The sequence below is a fragment of the Budorcas taxicolor genome, chromosome 2 (assembly GCF_023091745.1).
Source record: "Budorcas taxicolor isolate Tak-1 chromosome 2, Takin1.1, whole genome shotgun sequence".
Taxonomy (NCBI): Eukaryota; Metazoa; Chordata; class Mammalia; order Artiodactyla; family Bovidae; genus Budorcas; species Budorcas taxicolor.
Window position 1 is genome coordinate 44,890,553 of NC_068911.1, and position 26,160 is coordinate 44,916,712.

The 26,160-nt window shown below is 41.0% G+C and overlaps 1 protein-coding gene across 1 annotated transcript in view; it reads right to left on the minus strand.

The window, feature by feature from the left end:
* OCA2 (OCA2 melanosomal transmembrane protein) overlaps positions 1-2,304 on the minus strand; it is a 278,263-nt gene extending 275,959 nt beyond the window's left edge. Inside the window, exon 1 of the mRNA XM_052635656.1 lies at positions 2,057-2,304. Coding sequence (XP_052491616.1) covers positions 2,057-2,304 — 248 coding nt within the window. The remainder of the gene's footprint in view (positions 1-2,056) is intronic.
* Positions 2,305-26,160: the final 23,856 nt, after the last annotated feature.

Sequence of the window (26,160 nt, forward strand, 5' to 3'; positions counted from 1 at the left end):
CTGGTGTATCACACTTCTTGGCTTCAAACTATACTACAAACCTACAAAATCAAAACAGCATGGTACTAGCACACACACACACACACACAAAAGATACATAGCTCAATCAAACAGAAGAAATGAAAAGCTCAGAAATGAACCCACACTCAAATGGGCAATTAATCTATTATAAAAGAGGCAAGGGTATACAATGGGGAAAAGATAACCTCTTCAATAAATAATAGTGGCAAAACTGTACCTCTACAAGCAAAAAAAAAAAAATCAAACTAGACTACTTCCTCATACCTAGTACGAAAACAACAACAAAAAAAAAACTTAAAATGAATTAAAGACTAAATGCAGGGCCTGAAATCATAAAATTATAGAAGAAAGCATAGGCAGTATGCTCATTGACATCTGTCTTGGCAATATTTTGGGGGCTATGTCTTCTCAGACAAGGGAAACAAAGTAAAAATAAATGTACACATCAAAGCTTTTGCACAGTGAAAGAATCTATCAACAAAACAAAAAGGCCACCTACTTAATGGGAGAAGATATTTGCAAATAATACATCCAAAAAGGAGTTAATATCCAAAATATAAAAAGAATTCACACAGCTCAACATCAAAAAACCAAACAATCTGATTGAAAAATGAGCAGAGTACCTGAATAGATAATTTTCCAAAGAAGATATACAGATGCCCAACAGACATGTGAAAAGATGCTCAAAGATCACTCATCATCAGGGAAATGCAAGTCAAAACCACAAAATGAGATATCATCTCAGGCTTGTCAGAATGGCTGTCATCAAAAGTCTACAAATATCAATTGTTGGTAAGGATGTGGAGAAAAGGGAACCCTCATACACTATTGGTGGGAATGTAGAATGATGGAGCCATTATGAAAAACAGTATGGAATATGCTTTATTAAACTAAACTAAAAATGTGTGTGTGTATGTGTGTGTGCATGTGCACTCAGTTGTGTCCAACTGTCTGCAGTCCAATGGACTGTATCCCACCAGGTTCCTCTGTCCATGGAATTTTCCAGAAAAGAGTACCAGTGTGGGTTGCCATTTCCTATCCCAGGGGATCTTCCTGACCCAGGGATCAAACTCATGTCTCTTGTGTCTTCTGTGTTGGCAAGCAGATTCATCCACTTTTGTGACAGGCAACCTTTGTCTGCCATGCCCTCCATAATCTACTCCAGGTGTTCACGTCCATGTGTGATCCCATCCCCTACATTGTGGGTACAACCTAGTGACTCATCCTAACAAACAGAACACAGTAAGAGTGATGGGGAGTTACTTCTATGATTAGGTTACAAAGGACTGTCTCTCATGCTAGCCTTGATGGAGCAGGCCACCTGGCAAGGGACTGAGACTTAGACCTTAGACCATCTGCCCAGGAAGAACTAAGTCCAGCCAACAATGATGAGTTTGGAAGCAGACCCTACCCACTTGAACGACAGCCAGCCTCTGCTGACAACTTGTTCTCAGCCTGTGAAAGACCCTTAGGCGGAGGATCCAGCTAAGCAATGCTGATTTCTGACTCACAAAACTGTAAGCAAACAAACGTGTCATTTTAAGATGCTGAATTTTGGAATATGTAGACCCAGTTTCGATTCCTGGGTCGGGGACATCCCCAGGAGAAGGGAATGGCAGCCCACTCCAGTATTCTTTTCTGGAGAATTCCATGGGCAGAGAAGCCTGGAGGGCTATAGTTCATGGGGTTACAAAGAGTCAGACACGACTGAGTGACTAACACATTATCTGACACTAGATAACTAACACACTCTTCTTTCCTGTGTATCTATATCCTAATTTTAATAGCTCTAAGAAAAACTAACCAGTTTGTACACAGTTGATGAGGCCAATCTGATTTCTATCTTTATTACCTTTTGGATTTACATTAGCCACATTTTAGAAACAGCATTCATTCAAAACAGGCCAGGAAAGTGATCTAGTGCTGGAAAGAGTCTTGCAGAATATCTGGAAATTTTTCCCACAAAAAAATGTAAGGGAACTATGTTCATGGAAATCCAGTGTTTGTGAATTCCACATTTATAAGGTAAACTCACCACCGTTCCTTGAGGCATGAGCCAAAATCCTGGTCCACAGGAGCCCAGCAGCTCTGCCCAGCAGCCCCATTGTGGTAGGGGCTCAGGGAATCTGCCTTGCCAACTCCTTGCTGTGGCCTGTGGTTGCTGGTGTTGAGTTCCACCAACCCTGACCCTCCCAGGCCAGCACTCGTGGGAGCAGATGTCTGATGCAGCTCCATCTCCAGCATGCCAGAGGTCAGCCTGCCATCTTTGTTCTCTAGGTGCATGTTTCCGTTGCCACTCTTCTCACTGGGGTCAAACAGAAAGAAACTGCTGTTGATAAAAAGCAAACTGGGAATATCATTTGCACCTTGAGGAATTTATACTACTGAATGGTATGTAAAAAGACCTCTTATAACAAGGACTTTATCATGTTTCAGCATTCTAATATCTAATATTATATTCCAATGTATGCTCATCTCCAAGGATGAATATTTTAGCATATTTCACACTAGCGGTGACCTAACTATTCAACAACAAAGTATTAATTAGGGTAAATTGTGATACTTTCACAGTATAAAACACTATTCAAAAATAAACATCCTCTAAAGATATTGATAATGGGAAATGTTTAAAATGTGGTAAACACCACTGGTACAATGGGATATATCTCTTGTAATAAATATGTTGCAGAGAGGAAGCCAATTCTGACTCCACGTTGGAAATTTTCTTTGACTTGCTTTTCATTGCTTTTGTTATTATAATCATAAATAATGGTTTACCTCAAAGAACCCTGTCTGACTGTAAACTAAAGTGCCTTTGTTGAGCTCATGAGAGACAATCTGTCCCTGCCCAACTGTGAATAGGAGATTAACACACCCCTTCCTCTCCCCTAAGCGTGGGTGGCTGTGACCGGCGCACTCAGCGCAGCTGAGAGGAGCTACCCCATGTCCGAGGTCAGGGGCAGAAGCCAGGATGACCCCATGCCTGAAGGGCGGTGGCCAAGAGGAGTTAACCCACACCCGAGGTCAGGGGCGGTGGCCAGGAGGAACAACCCCACATCCAAGGAGCGGTGACCGCGCGGGCACAGGAGGGCCTAGAGGAGCTATCCCACATTGAAGGTCAGGAAGGGCGGTGGTGAGGAGATACCCTTAGTGCAGGGTAAGGGGCAGCAGCTGCGCTTTGCTGGAGCAGCCATGAAGAGATACCCCACGTCCAAGGTAAGAGAAACCCAAGTAAGATGGCAGGTGTTGCAAGAGGGCATCAGAGGGCAGACACACTGAAACCACACTCACAGAAACTAGTCAATCTAATCACACTGGGACCACAGCCTTGTCTAACTCAATGAAACTAAGCCATGCCAACGGGGCAACCCAAGACACAGGGGTCATGGTGGAGAGGTCTGACAGAATGTGGTCTACTGGAGAAGGGAATGGCAAACCACTTCAGTACTCTTGCCTTGAGAACCCCATGAACAATATGAAAAGGCAAAATGATAGGATACCAAAAGAGAAACTCCCCAGGTCAGTAGGTGCCCAATATGCTACTGGAGATCAGTGGAGAAATAACTCAAGAAAGAATGAAGGGATGGAGCCAAAGCAAAAACAATACCCAGTTGTGGGTGTGACTGGTGATAGAAGCAAGATCCGACGCTGTAGAGAGCAATATTGCATAGGAACCTGGAATGCCAGGTCCATGAATCAAGGTATTTTGGAAATGGTCAAACAAGAGATGGCAAAAGTGAACGTCGACATTCTAGGAATCAGTGAACTAAAATGGACTGGAATGGGTGAATTTAACTCAGATGACCATTATATCTACTACTGTGGGCAGGAATCCCTAAGAAGAAATGGAGTAGCCAGCATGGTCAACAAAAGAGTCTGAAATGCAGTACTTGGATGCAATCTCAAAAATGACAGAATGATCTGTGTTCGTTTCCAAGGCAAACCATTCAATATCATGGTAATTCAAGTCTATGGCCCAACAAGTAACGCTGAAGAATCTGAAGTTGAATGGTTCTATGAAGACCTACAAGACCTTTTAGAACTAACACCCAAAAAAGATGTCCTTTTCATTATAGCAGACTGGAATGCAAAAGTAGGAAGTCAAGAAACACCTGGAGTGACAGGCAAATTTGGCCTTGGAATGCAGAATGAATCAGGGCAAAGACTAATAGAGTTTTGCCGAGAAAATGCACTTGTCATAGCAAACACCCTCTTCCAACAACACAAGAGAAGACTCTACACGTGGTATCACCAGATGGTCAACACCGAAATCAGATTGATTATATTCTTTGCAGCCAAAGATGGAGAAGCTCTATACAGTCAACAAAAATAAGACCAGGAGCTGACTGTGGCTCAGATCATGAACTCCTTATTACCAAATTCAGACTGAAATTGAAGAAAGTAGGGAAAACCGCTAGACCATTCAGGTATGACCTAAATCAAATCCTTTATGATTATACAGTGGAAGTGAGAAATAGATTTAAGGGCCTGGATCTGATAGATAGAGTGCCTGATGAACTATGGAATGAGGTTCGTGACATTGTACAGGAGACAGGGATCAACTCATGTACACCCGTGGCTGATTCATGTCAATGTATGGCAAAACCAATACAGTATTGTAAAGCAAAATAAATTAAAAATAAATTTTTTTTTAATGTGAAAAAAAAGAAATGCAAAAAAGCAAAATGGCTGTCTGGGAAGGCCTTACAAATAGCTGTGAATAGAAGAGAGGTGAAAAACAAAGGAGAAAAGGAAAGATATAAGCATCTGAATGCAGAGTTCCAAAGAATAGAAAGAAGAGATAAGAAAGCCTTCTTCAGCAATCAATGCAGAGAAATAGAGGAAAAGAACAGAATGGGTAAGACTAGAGATCTCTACAAGAAAATTAGAGATACCAAGGGAACATTTCATGTAAAGACGGGCTCGATAAAGGACAGAAATGGTATGAACCTAACAGAAGCAGAAGATATTAAGAAGAGGTGGCAAGAATACACAGAAGAACTTACAAAAAAGATCTTCACGACCCAGATAATCACGATGGTGTGATCACTCACCTAGAGCCAGACATCCTGGAATGTGAAGTCAAGTGGGCCTTAGAAAGCATCACTACGAACAAAGCTAGTGGAGGTGATGGAATTCCAGTGGAGCTATTTCAAATCCTAAAAGATGATGCTGTGAAAGTGCTGCACTCAATATGCCAGCAAATTTGGAAAACTCAGCAGTGGCCACAGGACTGGAAAAGGTCAATTTTCATTCCAATCCCAAGGAAAGATAATGCCAAAGAATGCTCAAACTACCGCATAATTGCACTCATCTCACATGCTAGTAAAGTAATGCTCAAAATTCTCCAAGCCAGGCTTCAGCAGTACATGAACCGTGAATTTCATGGTGTTCAAGCTGGTTTTAGAAAAGGCAGAGGAACCAGAGATCAAATTGCCAACATCCGCTGGATCATGGAAAATGCAAGAGAGTTCCAGAAGAACATCTATTTCTGCTTTATTGACTATGCCAAAGCCTTTGACTGTGTGGATCACAATAAACTGTGGAAAATTCTGAAAGAGATGGGAATACCAGACCACCTGACCTGCCTCTTGAGAAATCTGTAGGTCAGGAAGCAACAGTTAGAACTGGTCATGGAACAACAGACTGGTTCCAAATAGGAAAAGGAGTATGTCAAGGCTGTATATTGTTATCCCGCTTATTTAACTTATATGCAGAATACATCATGAGAAACGCTGGATGGGAAGAAACAAAAGCTGGAATCAAGATTGCCGAGAGAACTATCAATCATCTCAGATATGCAGATGACACCACCCTTATGGCAGAAAGTAAAGAGGAACTAAAAAGCCTCTTGATGAAAGTGAAAGAGGAGAGTGAAAAAGTTGGCTTAAAGCTCAACATTCAGAAAAAGAAGATCATGGCATCTGGTCCCATCACTTAATGGGAAATGGATGGGGAAACAGTGGAAACAGTGTCAGACTTTATTTTGGGGGGCTCCAAAATCACTGCAGATGGTGATTGCAGCCATGAAATTAAAAGACGTTTACTCCTTGGAAGAAAAGTTATGACCAACCTAGATAGTATATTCAAAAGCAGAGACATTACTTTGCCGACTAAGGTCCATCTGGTCAAGGCTATGGTTTTTCCTGTGGTCATGTATGGATGTGAGAGTTGGACTGTGAACAAGGCTGAGTGCTGAAGAATTGATGCTTTTGAACTGTGGTGCTGAGAAGACTCTTGAGAGTCCCTTGGACTGCCTGGAGATCCAACCAGTCCATTCTGAAGAAGATCAGCCCTGGGATTTTTTGGAAGGACTGATGCTAAAACTGAAACTCCAGTACTTTGGCCACCTCATGCGAAGAGTTGACTCATTGGAAAATACTCTGATGCTGGGAGGGATTGGGGGCAGGTGGAGAAGGAGACGACAGAGGATGAGATGGCTGGATGGCATCCCTGACTCAATGGACATGAGTCTGAGTGAACTCCGGGAGTTGGAGATGGACAGGGAAGCCTGGCATGCTGCGATTCATGGGGTCACAAAGAGTCGGACACAACTAAGCGACTGAACTGAACTGAACTGAACACCTCTCCCCTAGAGATGTTTTGTAAGATTGAATACCCTTTCACTTTACTTCCCCACTGCCTTTCCCTCTTTATTCTGCCTTTCAACTTTATTTCCTCATTGCTTCTTTCTCTCTGACTCTACAAAAGAACCTGGCACCCAGACCCCGACAAGTTGGTTATTTTGAGTCACGAGCCTGCCATCTTCCCAGTCAGCTGGCTCCCTGAATGAAGTGTCTTCCTTGTCTTAACATCTTGCTTGTAATTACTGGCCCATCATGCGGCAAGCAGAGGGAGCTTGGACTTGGTAAAACCTAGAATATACACTCCAGTACTCTTACCTGGAAAATCCCATGGACGGAGGAGCCTGCTAGGCTGCAGTTCATGCGGTCGCTGAGGGTCAGACACGACTGAGCGACTTCCCATTCACTTTTCACTTTCATGCATTGGAGAAGGAAATGGCAACCCACTCCAGTGTTTTTGCCTGGAGAATCTCAGGGACGGGGGAGACTGGTGGGCTGCCGTCTATGGGGTCACACAGAGTCGGACACAACTGAAGTGACTTAGCAGCAGCAGCAGTAGCAAAATATACAGAAACAGAAGACCGGAAGGTCATAGCCTCCAAAGTATGGCTACTTCTGTGTGATAGAGATACAGATGACTAGGGCTTTGTCTTCTTCTAGGATGTGACTTTAACAATTTTCCCATCTAGCAAATTAATACTCTTGCAGTAAGAAAACAAGAATGAAGTAGGAAATAGAAGGTCTCCAGGTTAGAAATGTATAGCGACCCTTCTGCTTGCATTCTTGAGTTAAGACACAGGTGGGCTTCAGTTGAGGAATTTACAATTAGCCAGCCTCCTCTTTGCATTTCTTGAGATAAGAGATAGATGGTCTCCAGTTGTGGAAGTTAGAGCCAGCAGAAGAAACAGGGTAAATAGCCAGTCTTACCTCAAGGGAATAATCATGGCAAGGACAACCCTGTCTGATAAGGGAGACACTACACATGTAAAAGGCTCCTAGGAGTCAAAAGTCAGAGGATTAATTCCAGGCCATAATGAGTCTTGCTCCTCCCAGAAGCCTTCACTTCGAGACCCATCTTGGCTAGGGTGTGCATGCACACCCCAGGGGAGAGTTCTTCGACAAATTAACTAAGGGGAACAAAGCAAGGTGATTGGCCTGAGTGAAGACAAAGACCCAGAGCACTGCCTGTTTATAAAGGATTCAAATTTCCCAAAGTTGTGACTCTTTTGAGTTTGCCCAGGCACATTTCCTCATATACTTTTCTTTTCAATAAAGTTTTTACTTTACTCTTTATCTTCTGCCTACTCACCTGAATTAGTTCTTGACTGGGCAGGCAAGACTAGGGATCTTAGCCCTAACTGCTGGCTCCTGTGGTCCAGTGGTAAGGACTCCCAGACTAGGAAACTAAGACCCTGCTTCCAGCTACCACTTGCTGCTTCTTGCTGCAAGCTGCTGCTCACTCCTACACACATCTGGAATTAATAATTCCTACTATAAAAATGAGAAAAATCACTATACTTGCAAGGTTATGGTGTCTTACTTTGGGGATTATGTTTTAAACTTTTATCATTCTACTTGTTTATATAATAGTTGGCAGCATCCCTCAACCCCACAATTACCTGTGGTTGGCAGCAGAATGGTTTGCTATCAAAGGTTGCTCTTGTCAACTACAAATTGGCACTTGCCTGTCCACTACAAATTGGCACTTGCTGAGAACATTTGCCAGCGACTGAACAAGGCATTTGTCATCTGCCTCTGCAGAGATCGAACCCTGTGCTGCTATAGCTTTTGACCTTCAACACCCCCGGAGAGAGTTCAGGGTGGAGTGAGGCACTCTGTGTTCCAGGGGATCTGGTAGAATAAGTATTTAGAAAATTAGTTATTTTCAGGAACTGATTTCACGATCCCAATCCTTGTATCTCTTCATAGCTAGAAAATCACTAAATCCCTTCATAGGGAACATCAGCTCCTCGTTGATAGGGCCCACATGGGGTCTCATTGATAAGATGGCTTGTTATGTAGACCTCACAAACAAAGAATAAATCACAGTGATCTGTGAGACTGACCAAATTGCCCAAATGGCATGCTGTTATCTCACTGGCTCCTATCTTCTCAAAGCTGTGAGACCACCAGATTCCAGACTTCCAGCTACATGACCATCCCTTCATAGAATTTTTCGTTGGTGGGGTATAAGAAGGACTCCATCACATCAAAAGGGAGAATGCTGGCTCTCCTTAAGGGCCAGTCACCCGCTCTTTTCCCTCTAATAAACCTCCCTTTTCTTGCCTGACTGCCCAGCTCACTTGCTCTCTTTCCTGCGCACTCATCTTATACTCGGGACTAACAGAAACCTTTTGTAAAGTAAGAACTTGATGGTGGTGGTGGTGGTGGTTTAGTCACTAAGTCATGTCCAACTCTTGCAACCCCATGAGTAGCCTGCCAGGCTCCTCTGTCCATGGGATTCTCCAGGCAAGAATACTGGAGTGGATCGCCATTTCCTTCTCTAATAAATGGAGCTTACTGGCATCGACCTCACTGGGCCATAAAGGGGCTCAAGAGAGACAGACTCCTAAAGTTCTCAACACAAGGCTTGGTACCCAGGAAGTTTTCTACACAGAATAAGTTCACTGTGAGAAGTGACCAGGAACACTCCTGGGGGCCTGCAGGGTTCCCTGAGAGAAAGGAGCAGAGTGCCCACCTCCCTAGTCTGACAGAGGGCCAGAAAACACTGGCGTACACGTTCCCTTTGAGAAAGTGAATTCTCTCTTCACCAAAATCTTATATACTGACCTTCCCTGACTGCCTCTTTGGAGCAGTCTCTCAGAGCTCTCTGAGTTTTTGTCTCCTGGGTTGTAGTTCTCTTTCTGCTCCAAATAAAACTTAACTTGCAGCTCTCAAATTATGCATATTTTTAATTGACACTTTGAAGCCAAAATCACTGTGAGCTATTGTTGAATAGGATTTGCAGCACTGGGAAGCAATGTACACACCTGTAGGTGGAATGAGAGCAATTCATGGGTCCACCACTCCTTGTCACTCAATTCACAGAGGCTTGCAATGCCCTATGATCACAAATTCTGGACGACCCAGGATGTGTGGGAGTTCCAAGCAAGTATAAAGTAAGTTTGCTTTGTCTAAAACTGAGTAAGTGGAGTGTTCACAGCCCAAGAGTCCATACATTCTGGTGGAACAAAAATTTACAAGTACAGAAAGGCAACAACTTTTGAAGAAACCCAAATGACCATGGAAGTTTTAGTATCTTCTTATTGCTATTATTTCCCTGCTTTCACCCACTAGTTACATTGAAAAGATGACTTACTCATCAGTAAGCAGAAGGCAGAAAATGTTGATAGAATGTACTTGTAGCAAAAGGCAAAATAAAAATGTTAGAGTTAGTTTGACACAATGTTTCCTTGTCTGGTAAAAACAAACTCCATATGCACATTTAAGTCAGAAAACACAAATTATGCAACTTTTGTGATTCCCTCTACAAGTTAAATACTCTCACATTTGTATTTTAAACTGATGCTGTACAATATAAAGATTAACAATAAAATTTATGCTAAAAATTTACGTTTAATTTTTCTTTAGAATCATAATACCAAGTAGCAATTTAATACACCATGAAAAATTGACAGACTATGAAAGAAAAGAAAATCTGTATATTTTAATACTATTAATGGCATTTTTTCCCATTGTTTGAACAAGGGGCCTACATTTCATTACACACTGGGTCTCACTTGCTCCCCTTCAGAGAATTATCCTCTTAGCTCTCCACTGCCTTCTTCTTTCCTCCCTAAAGTACTCCAGGTGCCATTGCAATACAGCATCCACCCTTACCTCATGGCTATTGTCTTCCCGGCATGTCTCTTCATTTTTTGAAGATCTGAGACCTAGCTGTGATCACTGTCTCTCACTCTCTCTTCCACCACGTCCCCTCCATGACTACACTTGCTGCTATTTTTTGGCTTAACCATCCACTTCCTGGACTCTCAGCTACTTAAGTGCTTCACCAGCAGGAAAATTACCTGCTCCCACATCAGCCAACACCACCACGTTCTCATTCCCCTTTCCCAACTGAGATTTTGTGGTCCAGCAAACACCCTCCTTTTACTTGCTTTCTCTTGTATTCTGTCAAGCTCACCTGTTATATGAGTTTTCTATTACTGCTTAATAAATTACCATAATAATAGTAGCTCAAAGCAACACACATTTATAATCTCAGCATCTCAGTGAGTCAGGGACAAGGCTTAGTTCAATCTTCTGCTTTGGAACTCAACAGTCATTCAGTTAGGAATCAGCTTCCAAGATCACTCAGTGTTGGCAGAATTCACTTCCTGGTAGCTATAAGACTGAGGACCTAGCTTCTTGCTGGCTATTGACTGAGGCCACATTTACTTCCCACAGGCTTCCTACAGCCATGGAGTAACAGCCCATCCATCACCTCTGCCATATTCCACTGCTTGGAATCCAGTTATAGGTCAAGGGCAAGGGGTCATCACACATGAGTGTGAACACCAGGCAGTGGGGATCATGGAGGTCATCCCAGAGTCTATCTGCCACCCATGGCAAGACCTCAAACCCGGCTCACCCACCTTGAGCCACCAGTTAAATGGCTGAATGTGGCCATAGAGAACCCTGGGTCCTGCTGTTGGTCTCATCTGACCTCCACATGCAGGATTCTCAATGGGCTCAGCACTTCCCAGCAATCTTAATGCATCTCTCAAGGCAATTTTCACTCCTGTTCTCCTCTATCTCCTTCCTCAAACCCATATATATCTTCCCATTTTTCCAGTCTCAGCCACTGACTTTGCCTCATCCTTTCCTCACTAAGGGAGTCAGCCAGGATCCAATAAGGAAACCTGTTCTGTGTACATAAACACAGAAGCTGGTTTCATAGGAGGTGGACATGCTGAAAAGCTAACCAGAGGCCAGAGATTAGCACCAGCAGGAGACCTCCACCACCATGGCTGAGAGACAGAGGGAGAAGATGAATGCAGGAACCATGGAGGGGTGGCTTTCTGGTAGGAGCTGGAGCCCCAGAAGAGATGCCTCCTAAAGCAGGCTAGCACAAAGCAAAGTACTGGCCTGTCCTTTCTTCCCTTCCCCAATCCCTCAACAGACTCTCCTATTGGCCAAACTCAGCAAAAAGTTGCTGACCACAGAGCCTGAGCCAGAGCCAGACACTGAGATTCAGAGAAGAACACAGCAAGGGCAAGGAATGTCTCCAAGAGAAAAAAGTTCCACACTGACAAAATGAAGCAATTAGAATAAAGTATCCAGCCTTCCAAGGACATGCCTGCCTGCAGCCCTACCAGGTGCCCTGGAGACCTCCCACTCTCACCTGCTTCGATTGCTTTGTTACAATTCTATTCCTTGTCTCCTGAATCATTCAGGCCGGCATGCAAACATATTGTCAGCACTAAAAAATTACATCTGAGGATTTGTGCTTCCAGGAACACAGAGTAGAACTATTTTTCCCTCTTCTTTCTATGAAGTACAAATAAAAATCTGACATTTTATATAAAACAATTTGCTAAGAAGTTGTTCTTATTTCAGTAAGAAAACTCTGAAAGGTGGGCAGAAGAGGGCAAACAGGTTAGTTAAGGGCCCGGGAAATGACACAGCAGTGAGACTGTGTCCTTGGATTTTTATCATGTCTCATATATCCCAGGCAAGGTGCTGAAGAAGTCAGCAACCTAGAAATACCAACAGATGTAGATCAAAAAAAGCCCTAAGAAAAGCCTGTCCTCTCTAGCCAAAGAAACATGAATGCAGCAGCCTAGTAGGTTAGAAAGCTTTTAGACAATAACTACTGCAGCCAAACACTGCAAACCAACATTCAATGAGACAGCAAAGGCCAAGTGGTAAACCTAAACTCCCACCCTCACCAGGCTGTAATAAGCGGACCAGTCTCCCATCCCCACTGGAGTGGTGTCTAAGAAAGCACATAGGGAGATGGCACATTCATCTGTCCTGGGTACTAGGAAGTCCAACCTCTTCCATATACATGCCCCCTCATGTAGGTGGAGACCATGAATGGGGAACCTGAACTTCAGTCCCACCTTGCAATAAGGGAAACTCTTTGCCCTTGTTATTGCAGTGTCAGAGGAGGACAAGTGGAGAGTCAGAACTTTCACCACTGCAATAACGAGGCCACCTCACAACTGTGTCCCTGGAGGCCACATGTGGAGCAATAATGAGGTGGACTAATCCATCCCAGCTAAGAAGGTATCAGCAGGGGCTCAGTAGGGAGCTCCCACACCACCATCCAGAAATAGCAGGGAATCCTTCCCTACCTTGATACCAAGGTAGGCTAACTGGGGAACTTGGATTTCTAATCTTACCTGGCAGGAATGAGGCAGTACCAGCCCTTCTGCTGAAGTGATATCAGAGGAAACCAGCTAAACAGAAGGTTTAAATAGGAATTGGAGCTTCATAATACTCAAAATGAACAAGTTTCTGTCAAAATCACCTGTCACAGTGACAACCAAGAAAATATCAACTTGAAAGAAAATAGATGATAATACTAAGATGATGAACAGGGACACCCGGGGTGCTGCAGTCCATGGAGTCCTAAAGAGTTGGACATGACTAAGCAACTGAACTGAACTGAACCAAGATGATAGGGATGTTGAAATTATCTGACAATGATTTTTAAGACAACCAAAATGCAAAATGAAAATGTTTCAAAAGGCAATAACAGACACAATTGGAACAAATGAAAAAATAGAAAATCTCAGCAAAGAAATAGAAAACCTCAACAAAGAAAAGCCAAATGGAACTAAAAAGCACAATAGCAAAACTTAAAAATTCAACAGATGGGCTCAAGAGCCAAGTGGAGGAAAGAGAAAAGAACAACTGAACTGGGAGTTAGAACAATAGAAATTATCTAATACAAACAACAGGAAAAAAAAAATTAACAGACCCTCAGACCTGTGGGTCTATGTATGACAAAAGGTATAATCTTCATGTAATCAAAATTCCAGAAGGAAATGAGAAATACTATGTAGCTGAAAAAGTATTTGAAGAAATAAAGGCTGACAAGGCTTCTTCCAGCCATGTGGGTCCTGTAAAGCCTCCTCTGGCCTCGTGGGTCCTGGCAGCCCAAGTGCCACTCCAGAAGGGGCTCCTCTGGCCAAGGGTCCAGCTGGGCCAAGGGCCATCCCCCTCCAAGTCTTCCTCCACCTGCACCAGCCTGTGTGAGTATGTTTTTGAAGGCTTATGCCCTGCTGGTCTCCATGGACACGTGTGATCTGGACCAGCTCCAGGAACAGACACTAGTGAGAGGAACACACAAGAGGTTGGTCTCACACAGTGGGCCCAGAAACTACTTAGAGTAGTTTCTACTACTGGGAAGGTGTGGGTAGACTGCAGCTCACCACAGGGGCAAGGACACTGACAAGAGGAGGTACCAGGAAATTTGTTTTTAATGGCAAGAGTTTGACATTTTATTAAGAAACATCCTTTTATTTTAAATGGTAGTATAAAAATTGTATATATAATGTAGATTTGTATAGGTATACATACACATAAATGCTCACACACACACACAAACTTGCTCATCAGAATCAAACCCTATTTTGTTAAAATCCTAAATAAAAAAAGAGAAGTATATTTGTTATCCTAAAACATACTGTATATAAAGCTGTCAGACAACTTGTAAAACTGAAACTGTTTCAAGAAGAAGGTAGGCACCCCACCTATCCTTTCTCTGGCCTAACACAAATGGTCTTGGCAGAAGGACAATACACAGGGCAAAGCCAGAGAAGGAAACTGCTATCATTACTATTGACAGAGCAAGACACCTGAAACCAGTGAGGAAGCACAGGATATAGATTATGAGAAAATATGTGGTAGGGAAGGAGGGGAATAGAAAGAGGAAAAACAAGGTCCATAAATTAGAAATGACCTACTGATTAAGTTCCAGTGCCTGGGAAAGACTCAATGAAATAAGAACAAAGGAGTCACAGAAGCAGAAGTAGTTAGAGGGGAAGAGGAAGCGAGAGAGACAGGGAATCACAATTTCCTGCCATTAAGAAGCCAAATTGCTGTGTAGTAAGAGTCTAGAGTTTAGGATATCACCTCACCTCCTAATATTGGAGGGGCTTGCAAAAAAAAAAAAAAAAAAAAAAGCAGCACCAGAGGTTCAAAGCTACTAAAGTTGAACTCACATGTTTTTGCTCCTGGTCTCTTGGTAAATATACTGGCACAGGAAATAGAGTACTAACTCAGAAGGGGAAAATATCACATAAAATGGAAATAGATAAGAGTTTAGAGCAGCACATAGGTGTTCTTGATATGTATTCCATTCTAAAGTTCCTTTTTTGGCCATACAGAGATGTCTACACAAGGAGTAGAGAACAGGAGGCCATTCCCCAGTAAATCTGGATGAAAACCAATTCCCACTCAAAATTAAACTTCTGGGAATGGTTCTCTTGGTAACCATGCCAGGGGTCAGGCCTGTGGTTCTATGGAGGAATCACCAAGTACAAGCTGTTGGACTAACAGAGAACTTCATGTGCCAGTGAATATTTATCAGTGTGAGGTCCTGTGGAGATCCTCATGTAGGCACCAGACCTGACTCCACCCACCTGCTTGCAAATTCCAGTTTTGGACACTTCAGACAAAACAACCTGTAAGACAGAAGCACAGCCTCATCCATCAAGAAAAATGAGACAGCAAAAACTATGTTACATAAAAAGGAGCAAGGTAAAACACCTACAAAATAAAATAAGTGAGGAGAAGATAGGCAACCTATCGGAAAAAATATTCAGAATAATGATAGTATAGATGATCCAAAATATCAGAAATAGAATGGAGGCACAGATGCAGAAAATACAAGAAATTTTAACAAGGACCTAGAAAAACTAAAGAGCAAACAGTGATAAACAGCACAATAAATAAAATGAAAAATACACAAAATTACCTTAAATGTAAATGGATTAAACGTTCCAACCAAAAGACACAGACTGGCTTGATGTACACAAAAACAAGGCCCACATATATGCTTTCTGCAAGAAACTCATTTGAAACCCAGAGACATATACAAACTGAAAGTGAGGGGATAGAAAAAGATTCTGTGGAAATCAAAAGAAAGCTGGAGTAGTAATACTCATATCAAATAAATGAGACTTTAAAATAAAAACCATTAAAAGAGAGTAATGATCAAGGGATCAATCCAAGAAGAAGATATAAAAATTATAAATATTTATGCACCCAACATAAGAGCACCTTAATACATAAGGCAAATGATAATAGCTATAAAAGGGGAAATTAACAGTAACATGATAATACTGAGGGGCTGTAACACCCCATTTATACCAATGGATAGATCATCCATACAGAAAATAAATATGGAAATGCAGGTTTAAATGACATACTAGACCAGATAGACCTAGTTTATATTTATAGGACATTCCACCAGAAAGCAGTAAAATACATTTGCTTCCCAAGAGCACATGGAACATTCTCCAGGATAGATCACAGCTTGGGCCACAAATCAAGCAATGGCAAATTTAAGAAAACTGAAATCATATCAACCACCTTTTCCAACAACAATGCTATGAGATTAGAAATCAATTAAAGGAAAACAAATTTTTTTCAAGAAAAAACATGGAAGCTAAACAACATGCTATTAAATAACCAAGAGATCACTAAAGAAATCAAACAACAAATTTTAAAAATCTATCAAAAAAATGATATTGAAAACATCATGGCCCCAAACCTACCAGTTCAGTCACTCAGTCGTGTCCAACTCTTTGCGGCCCCATGAACTGCAGCACACCAGGCCTCCCTGTCCATCACCAACTCCTTGAGTCCACACAAACCCATATCCATTGAGTTGGTGATGCCATCCAACCATCTCATCTGTTCTCCCCTTCTCCTCCTGCCCTCAATCTTTCCCAGCATCAGGGTCTTTTCAAAGGAGTCAGCTCTTCACATCAGGTGGCCAAAGTTTTGGAGTTTCAGCCTCAACATCAGTCCTTCCAATGAACACCCAGGACTGATCTTTAGGATGGACTGGTTGGATCTCTTTGCAGTCCAAGGGACTCTCAAGCGTCTTCTCCAACACCACAGTCCAAAAGCATCAATTCTCCAGCACTCAGCTTTCTTTACAGTCCAACTCTCACATACATACATAACTACTGGAAAAACCACAGCCTTAACTAGACGGACCTTTGTTGACAAAGTGATATCTCTACTTTTTAATATGCTGTCTAGGTTGGTCATAACTTTCCTTCCAAGAAGTAAGTGTCTTTTAATTTCATGGCTGCAGTCTCCATATGCAGTAATTTTGGAGCTCCCCAAAAATAAAGTCAGCCACTGTTTCCACTGTTTCCCCATCTATTTGCCATGAAGTGATGGGACCAGATGCCATGATCTTAGTTTTCTGAATGATGAGCTTTAAATCAACTTTTTCACTGTCCTCTTTCACTTTTATCAAAAGGCCCTTTAGTTCTTCTTCACTCTCTGCCATAATGGTGGTGTCCTCTGTGTATCTGAGGTTATTGGTATGTCTCCCGGCAATCTCAATTCCAGCCTGTGCTTCCTCCAGCTCAGCGTTTGGGATGCAACAAAAGCAGTCTTAAGAGAGAAGTTTGTGACAATGTAATCCTACCTCAAGAAACAAGGAAAAAAATAAATAATTTAGCCTTATACATGAAGCAACTAGAGAAAGAAGAACAAGCAAAACCCAAAGTTAGTAGAAGGAAATATATCATAAAGATCAGAGAAAAATAAATGAAATAGAAATGAAGAAAACAATAACTAAAATCAGTGAAACAAAAAGCTGGTTCTGTGGGAACAAAAACAATATTGATAAACCTTTAGCCAGACTCATCAAGAAAAAAGGAGAATATCAAATCAATAAAATTAGAAATGAAAAAGGAGAAATTACAACTGACTCCACAGAAATACAAATTATCATTTAAGACTACTACAAGCAACTATATGCCAATACGATGGATAACCTAGAAAAAATGGACAAATTCTTAGAAAAGTACAACCTTCCAAGGCTGAACCAAAAGAAATAGAAAATATGAACAGATTAACCACAAGTAATGAAATCAAAACTATGATGAAAAATCTTCCAAAAAATTAAAGTCCAGGACATGATGGCTTTGCAGGCAAATTCTGTAACATTTAGAGAAGAGCTAACACTCATCCTTCTCTAACTCTTCAAAAAAATTGCAAAGGAAGGAATACTGTCAAGCTCATTTTACAAGGCCACCATCACCAAGTTAACAAAACTAGACAAAGATATCACAAAAAAGAAAATTACAAGTCAATTTCACTAATGAACACGGATGCAAAAAGCCTCAACAAAATACTAGCAAACAGAATCCAACAACACACTGAAAGGGTCATACACCATGAAAAAATGGGATTTATTCCAGGAATACCAGGATTCTTCAATATATGTAAATCAATCAATGAGATACACCACAGTAAAAAATTGAAGAATAAAAACCATGTAATAATCTGAATAGATGCAGGAAAAGCTTTTGACAAAATTCAACTCGTTTTATATATATATATATATAAATATGTATATATATAAACTCCAGAAAGTGGGTATAGGAAGAATCTACCTCAATATAATAAGGGTCATGTATGACAAATCCACAGAAAACATCTTTCTCAGTGGTGAAAAACTGATAGCATTCCCAATAAGATGAGGGATAAAACAAGTATGACCACTCTCACCACTACTATTCAATAATAGTTTTAGAAGTCCTAGCCATAGCCATCAGAGAATAAAAAAATAAAATGGAATCCAAACTGGAAAAAGAAGATGTAATTTGTCACTATCTGCAGATTATATGATACTATACATAGGAAATCATAAAGATAACACCAGAAAGCTACTAGATATAATCAATGACTCTGATAAGGTTGCATGATACAAAAGTAATGCACAGAAATCTCCTCCACTCCTATACAGTAAAAACGAAAGATCATAAAAATTAACGAAATGAGCCTGTTTACCATCATATCAAAAGGAATAAAATATCTATAAATAAACCTATCTAAGGAGATAAAACACCTGTACTCAGAAAACTATAAGACACTGATGAAAGAAATCACAGATGACAAAAACATGTTTTTGGATTGGAAGAATCAATACTGTGAAAATAGTAATACTACCCAAAGGAATCTACAAATATCAAGAGAGTATGGAAATGGCACAAAAGCAGAAATACAGATCAATGGGACAGGACAGAAAGCCCAAAGATAAACCCACACACTTATGGTCCCTTAATCCATGACAAAAAAAGGCAAGTCTATACAATGGAAAAAACAGTGGCTTTAGTAAGTGGTGCTGGGAAAACTGACAGCTACATGTTAAAGAATGAAATTAGACCACTACACAACACCAGACACAAAAATAAATTCAAAATCAAATAAAGACCTAAATGTAAGATCAGACACTAAAAACTCTTATAGGAAAACATAGGAAGAACATTCATTGACATAAATCACAGAAAGATCATTGTTACCTAACTACTAGAGTAATATACCATCAGTATTATGGCTCAGATGGTAAAGAACCTGCCTGCAATGCAGGAGACCTGGATTCAATACCTGGGTTGGGAAGATCCCTTGGAGAAGGAATGGAAATCCATTCTAGTATTCTTGCCTGGAGAACTGCATGGACAGAGGATCCTGGTGGGCTACAGTTCACGGGGCCACAAAAAGTCAGATATGACTGAGTGACTATCACTTTCACTTCACTCTCCTAGAGTAATAAAAATAAAAATAGAAATAAACAAATAGGACCTAATTAAACTTAAAACCTCTTGCACAGCACAGAAAACCATAAATGAGACAAAAAGACAACACTCAGAATGGGAGAAACTGTTTGCAAATGAGGCAATTGCAAAGGGCTTAATCTGCAAAATATACAAATAGCACAAGCAATTCAATTAAAAAAAAAATGAGCAAATGACCTAAACAGACATCTCTCCAAAGAAAACATACAAATCACCAACAAACATAAAATTCTCAGCCCTGCACATTATTAAAGAAATGAACATCAAAACTAAAATGAGGGAGGGCGGTACTAAGATGGCAGAGGAATAGGATGGGGAGACCACTTTCTCCCCCACAAAGTCATCAAAAGAACATTTAAATGCTGAGTAGATTCCACAAAACAACTTCTGAATGCTGGCAGAGGACATCAGGCACCCAGAAAAGCAGCTCATTGTCTTCAAAAGGAGGTAGGGAAAAATATAAGAGACAAAAAAAATGACAAAAGAGGTAGGGACAGAGTTCCGTCCTGGGAAGGGAATCTTAAAAAGAAAGAAGTTTCCAAACACCAGGAAGCACTCTCACTGCTGAATCTATGGCGAGCCTTGGAAGCACAGAGGGCAACATAACAGGGAGGAAAAATAAATAAATAATTAAAACCCACAGATTACAAGGCCAACGGTAACTCCCTCAGTGGAGAAGCAGCGCAGACGCCTGTACCTGACATTAGCAAGCAGGGGCTGGGCAGGGAGGCGCAGGCTGCACTGCTTAGAGTAAGGATCTGGCCTGAATGCCCCGAGTGCAATCTGAGTGAACTAACTTGGGCTACCAAACCAGACTGTGGGATAACTACCACGCAAAAAGCCAGCCCTAACCTAAGACACCGCCAGGCCCGCGCACAGAACAAAGGACTGAACAGAGATACCCGGCTGCAGACCATCCCTCTCTGGTGACAAGCAGCCAGAGCCGGAAGAGGGCAGTCGCAGCCCCAGAGAGACATTATCTACAAAACTGCAAGCAGGCTTCTTTGCTAACTAAGATTTCTTGGGGTTCTGGATGGTCAACATCCTCCTGAGAAGGTGCACCGGTTGTACACAGAAAATCGAGCGGCAGGACCAGGGGAGGTGTTAAGTCGCAGCGACCGCGCTTGCCAAACACCTCATCACCTGAGCTGCTCGGACCTGGGAAGAGCACAAAACACAGGCCCAACCGAGTCTGTGCCTCTGGGGACTACCCAGCTGCCTGAACCTGAGCGGCTTAGACCTGGGAGGTGCATGCAGCCCAGGGCCATCCTTGGACGATTCCCGGTGGAGCAACCTAGAGCCTGAGCAGTGTGGGCAGGGAGGGTACACGTGCTGTGAGCAGTGGCGGGTCCACTGTGGCTGAGGCACTGTGAGCACACACTAGTGTTATTTGTTTGCAGCGTCCCTCCCTCCCCACAGCGCGACTGAATAAGTGAGCCTAAAAAAAGTGTCCACCACCGCCCCCTTTGTGTCAAGGTGGAAATCAGACACTGAAGAGACCAGCAAACAGAAGAAGCTAAAACAGAGGGAACTGCCTTGGAAGTGACAGGTGCAATAGATTAAAACCCTGTCGTTAGTACCAACTACATAGGAAGGGGCCTATAGATCTTGAGAAATATAAGTTGGACCAAGGAACCAAAAATGAACTGACCCCACAATACCCACAAAAACACCAGAGAAAGTCCTAGATATATTTTCACTATTTTTACGAACTCTTTTTTTAATATTTTTTTAAATTTTTTTAATTTTTAAGTACTCTCTTACTCCTTTAATTTTCACTTTTATAACGTACTATTACTTTGCAAAAAAAAAACACAATTTTTTAAAGCAAACTTCATATATATGTATTTTTTATAATATTTCTGACTTTTTTTCCTCTTTCTTTTCTTCCTTTCTTTAATATTGTATTTTTGAAATTCCAAACTCTACTCTAGATTTTTAATCTTTGCTTTCTTGTATTTGCTATCAATTTTGTACCTTTAAGAACACAGTCTTCAGTAGCCATTATTACTTGGGAGCAAGATTAATGGCTTGATTGCTCTCTCCCCCTTTGCACTCTTCTTTTTCTCCACCAGGTTGCCTGTGTCTCCCCCCTACCCCCTCTCTTCTCTAACCAACTCTGTGAATTTCTGTTGTGTTCCAGATGGTGGAGAACACAGGGAACTGATTTCTGGCTGGATCTGTCTCTCTCCTTTTGATTCCCACTTTTTATCCTCCTGGATACCTCTGTCTCCTTCCTCCCTCTTCTCTTCTTTGCATAACTCCATGAACATCTCTCAGTGGTCCAGCTGTGGAGTGTACATAAGGAAGTGATTACTGGCTAGCTTGCTCTCTCCTCTATTGATTCCACCTCATCTCATTCGGGTCACCTCTAACTCCCTCCTCCCTCTTCTTTTCTCCATGTAACTCTGTGAACCTCTCTGGGTGTCCCTCATTGTGGAGAAACTCATCATCTTTAACCTAGATGTTTTATCAATGGTGCTGTATAGAAGGAGAAGTCTTGAGACTACTGTAAAAATAAGATTGAAAACCAGAAGCAGGAGGCTGAAGTCCAAATCCTAAGAACACCAGAACTCCTGTCTCCAGGGAACATTAATTGACAGGAGCTCATCAAACACCTCCATACCTACACTGAAACCAAGCACCACCCAAGGGCCAACAAGTTCCAGAGCAAGACATACCATGTAAATTCTCCAGCAACACAGGAACACAGCCCTGAGCTCCAACATACAAGCTGCCCAAAGTTACTCCATAACCATTGACATCTCATAACTCATTACTGGACACGTCATTGCACTCCAGAGAGAAGAAATCCAGCTCCACCAAACAGAACACCGAAACAAGATTCCCTAACCAAGAAACCTTGAGAAGCCACCTGTACAACCCCACCCACAGTGAGGAAACTCCACAATAAAGAGAGCTCCACAAACTGCCAGAATACAGACAGGCCACCCCAAACTTGGCAATATAAACCAGATGAAGAGACAGAGGAATACCCAGCAGGCAAAGGAACAGGATAAATGCCCACCAAACCAAACAAAAGAGGAAGAGATAGGAAATCTACCTGATAAAAAGAATTCCAAATAATGAGAGTGAAAACTATCCAAAATCTTGAAATCAAAATGGAATCACAGATAAATAGCCTGGAGACAAGGATTGAGAAGATGCAAGAAAGGTTTAACAAGGACCTAGAAGAAGTAAAAAAGAGTCACTATATAATGAATAATGCAATAAATGAGATCAAAAACACTCTGGATGCAACAAATACTAGAATAACAGAGGCAGAAGATAGGATTAGTGAAATAGAAGATAGAATGGTATAAATAAATGAATCAGAGAGAAGAAAAGAAAAACTAATTAAAAGAAATGAGGACAATCTCAGAGACCTCCAGGACAGTGTTAAACACCCCAACATTCGAATCATAGGAATGCTAGAAGAAGACAAAAAAAAAAGACCATGAGAAAATACTTGAAGAGATAATAGTTGAAAACGTCCCTAAAATGGGGAAGGAAATAATCACCCAAGTCCAAGAAACCCAAAGAGTCCCAAACAGGATAAATCCAAGGCGAAACACCCCAAGACACCTATTAATCAAATTAACAAAGATCAAACACAAAGAACAAATATTAAAAGCAGCAAGGGAAAAACAACAAATAACACACAAGGAGATTCCCATAAGGATAACAACTGATCTTTCAATAGAAACTCTTCAGGCCAGGAGGGAATGGCAAGACACACTTAAAGTGATGAAAGAAAATAACCTACAGCCCAGATTACTGTACCCAGCAAGGATCTCATTCAAATATGAAGGAGAAATCAAAAACTTTACAGACAAGCAAAAGCTGAGAGAATTCAGCACCACCAAACCAGCTCTCCAACAAATGCTAAAAGATATTCTCTAGACAGGAAACACAAAAAGGGTGTAAAAACTCAAACCCAAAACAATAAAGTCAATGGCAATGGGATCATACTTATCAATAATTACCTTAAAAGTAAATGGGTTGAATGCCCCAACCAAAAGACAAACACTGGCTGAATGGATAAAAAAACAAGACCCCTATATATGTTGTCTACAAGAGACCCATGTAAAAACAGGGGACACATACAGACTGAAAGTGAGGGGCAGGAAAAATATTTTCCATGCAGAGAGAGACTAAAAGAACGCAGGAGTAGCAATAATCATATCTGATGAAATAAACTTTAAAACAAAGGCTGTGAAAAGAGACAAAGAAGGACATTACATAATGATCAAAGGATCAATCCAAGAAGAAGATATAACAATTATAAATATATATGCACCCAACATAGGAGCACCACAATATGTAAGACAAATGCTAACAAGTATCAAAGGGGAACTTAACACAATAATAGTGGGAGACTTTAATGCCCACTCACACCTATGGATAGATCAACAAAACAGAAAATTAACAAGGAAACACAAACTTTAAATGATACAATAGACCAGTTAGACCTAATTCATGTCTATAGGACATTTCACCCCAAAACAATGAATTTCACCTTTTTCTCAAGTGCACACGGAAACTTCTCCAGGATAGATCACACCCTGGGCCATAAATCTAGCCTTGGTAAATTCAAAAAAAAATGAAATCATTCCAAGCATCTTTTCTGACCACAATGCAGTAAGATTAGATCTCAATTACAGGAGAAAAACTACTAACAATTCCAACACATGGAGGCTGAACAACATGCTGCTGAATAACCAACAAATCACAGAGGAAATCAAAATATGCATAGAAACGAATGAAAATGAAAACACAACAACCCAAAACCTGTGGGACACCGTAAAAGCAGTGCTAAGGGGAAAGTTCATAGCAATACAGGCATACCTCAAGAAACAAGAAAATAGTCAAATAAATGACCTAACTCTACACCTAAAGCAACTAGAAAAGGAAGAAATGAAGAACCCCAGGGTTAGTAGAAGGAAAGAAATCTTAAAAATTAGGGCAGAAATAAATGCAAAAGAAACAAAGGAGGCCATAGCAAAAATCAACAAAGACAAAAGCTGGTTCTTTGAAAGGATAAATAAAATTGACAAACCATTAGCCAGACTCATCAAGAAACAAAGGGAGAAAAATCTAATCAATAAAGTTAGAAATGAAAAAGGAGAGCTCACAACAGACAACACAGAAATACAAAGGATCATAAGAGACTACTATCAGCAATTATATGCCAATAAAATGGACAACGTGGAAGAAATGGACAAATTCTTAGAAAAGTACAACTTTCCAAAACTGAACCAGGAAGAAATAGAAAATCTGAACAGACCCATCACAAGCATGGAAATTGAAACAGTAATCAGAAATCTTCCAGCAAACAAAAGCCCAGGCCCAGACGGCTTCACAGCTGAATTCTACCAAAAATTTCGAGAAGAGCTAACACCTATCCTATTCAAACTCTTCCAGAAAATTGCAGAGGAAGGTAAACTTCCAAACTCATTCTATGAGGCCACCATCGCCCTAATACCAAAACCTGACAAAGATGCCACAGAAAAGGAAAACAACAGGCCAATATCACGGATGAACATAGACGCAAAAATCCTTAACAAAATTCTAGTAATCAGAATCCCACAGCAGATTAAAAAGATCATACACCATGACCAAGTGGGCTTTATCCCAGGGATGCAAGGATTCTTCAATATCCGCAAATCAATCAATGTAATTCACCACATTAACAAACTCAAACATAAAAGCCATATGATTATCTCAATAGATGCACAGAAAGCCTTTGACAAAATTCAACATCCATTTATGAGGAAAAAAACTCTCCAGAAAGCAGGAATAGAAGGAACATACCCCAACATAATAAAAGCTATATATGATAAACCTATAGCAAATATTATCCTCAATGGTGAAAACCTGAAAGCATTTCCCCTAAAGTCAGGGGAAAGACAAGGGTGCTCACTCTCTTTACTACTATTCAACATAGTTCTGGAAGTTTTGGCCACAGAAATCAGAGCAGAAAAAGAAATAAAAGGAATCCAAATTGGAAAAGAAGAAGTAAAACTCTCACTGTTTGCAGATGACACGAAAACCCTAAAGACTCCACCAGAAAATTACTAGAGCTAATCAATGAATATAGTAAAGTTGCAGGATATAAAATCAACACAGAGAAATCCCTTGCATTTCTATACACTAATAATGAGAAAGTAGAAAAAGAAATTAAGGAATCAATTCCATTCACCATTGCAACGAAAAGAATGAAATACTTAGGAATATATCTACCTAAAGAAATTAAACTGTGGAAAATTCTGAAACAGATGGGAATACCAGACCACTTAACCTGCCTCTTGAGAAATCTGTATGCAGGTCAGGAAGCAACATTAGAACTGGACATGGAACAACAGACTGGTTCCAAATAGGAAAAGGAGTACGTCAAGGCTGTATATTGTCACCCTGCTTATTTAACTTCTATGCAGAGTACATCATGAGAAACGCTGGACTGGAAGAAACACAAGCTGGAATCAAGATTGTCAGGAGAAATATCAATTACCTCAGATATGCAGATGACACCACCCTTATGGCAGAAAGTGAAGAGGAGCTAAAAAGCCTCTTGATGAAAGTGAAACAGGAGAGTGAAAAAGCTGGCTTAAAGTTCAACATTCAGAAAATGAAGATCATGGCATCCGGTCCCATCACTTCATGGGAAATAGATATGGAAACTGTCAGACTTTATTTTTTTGGGCTCCAAAATCACTGCAGATGGTGAATGCAGCCATGAAATTAAAAGACGCTTACTCCTTGGAAGAAATGTTATGAAC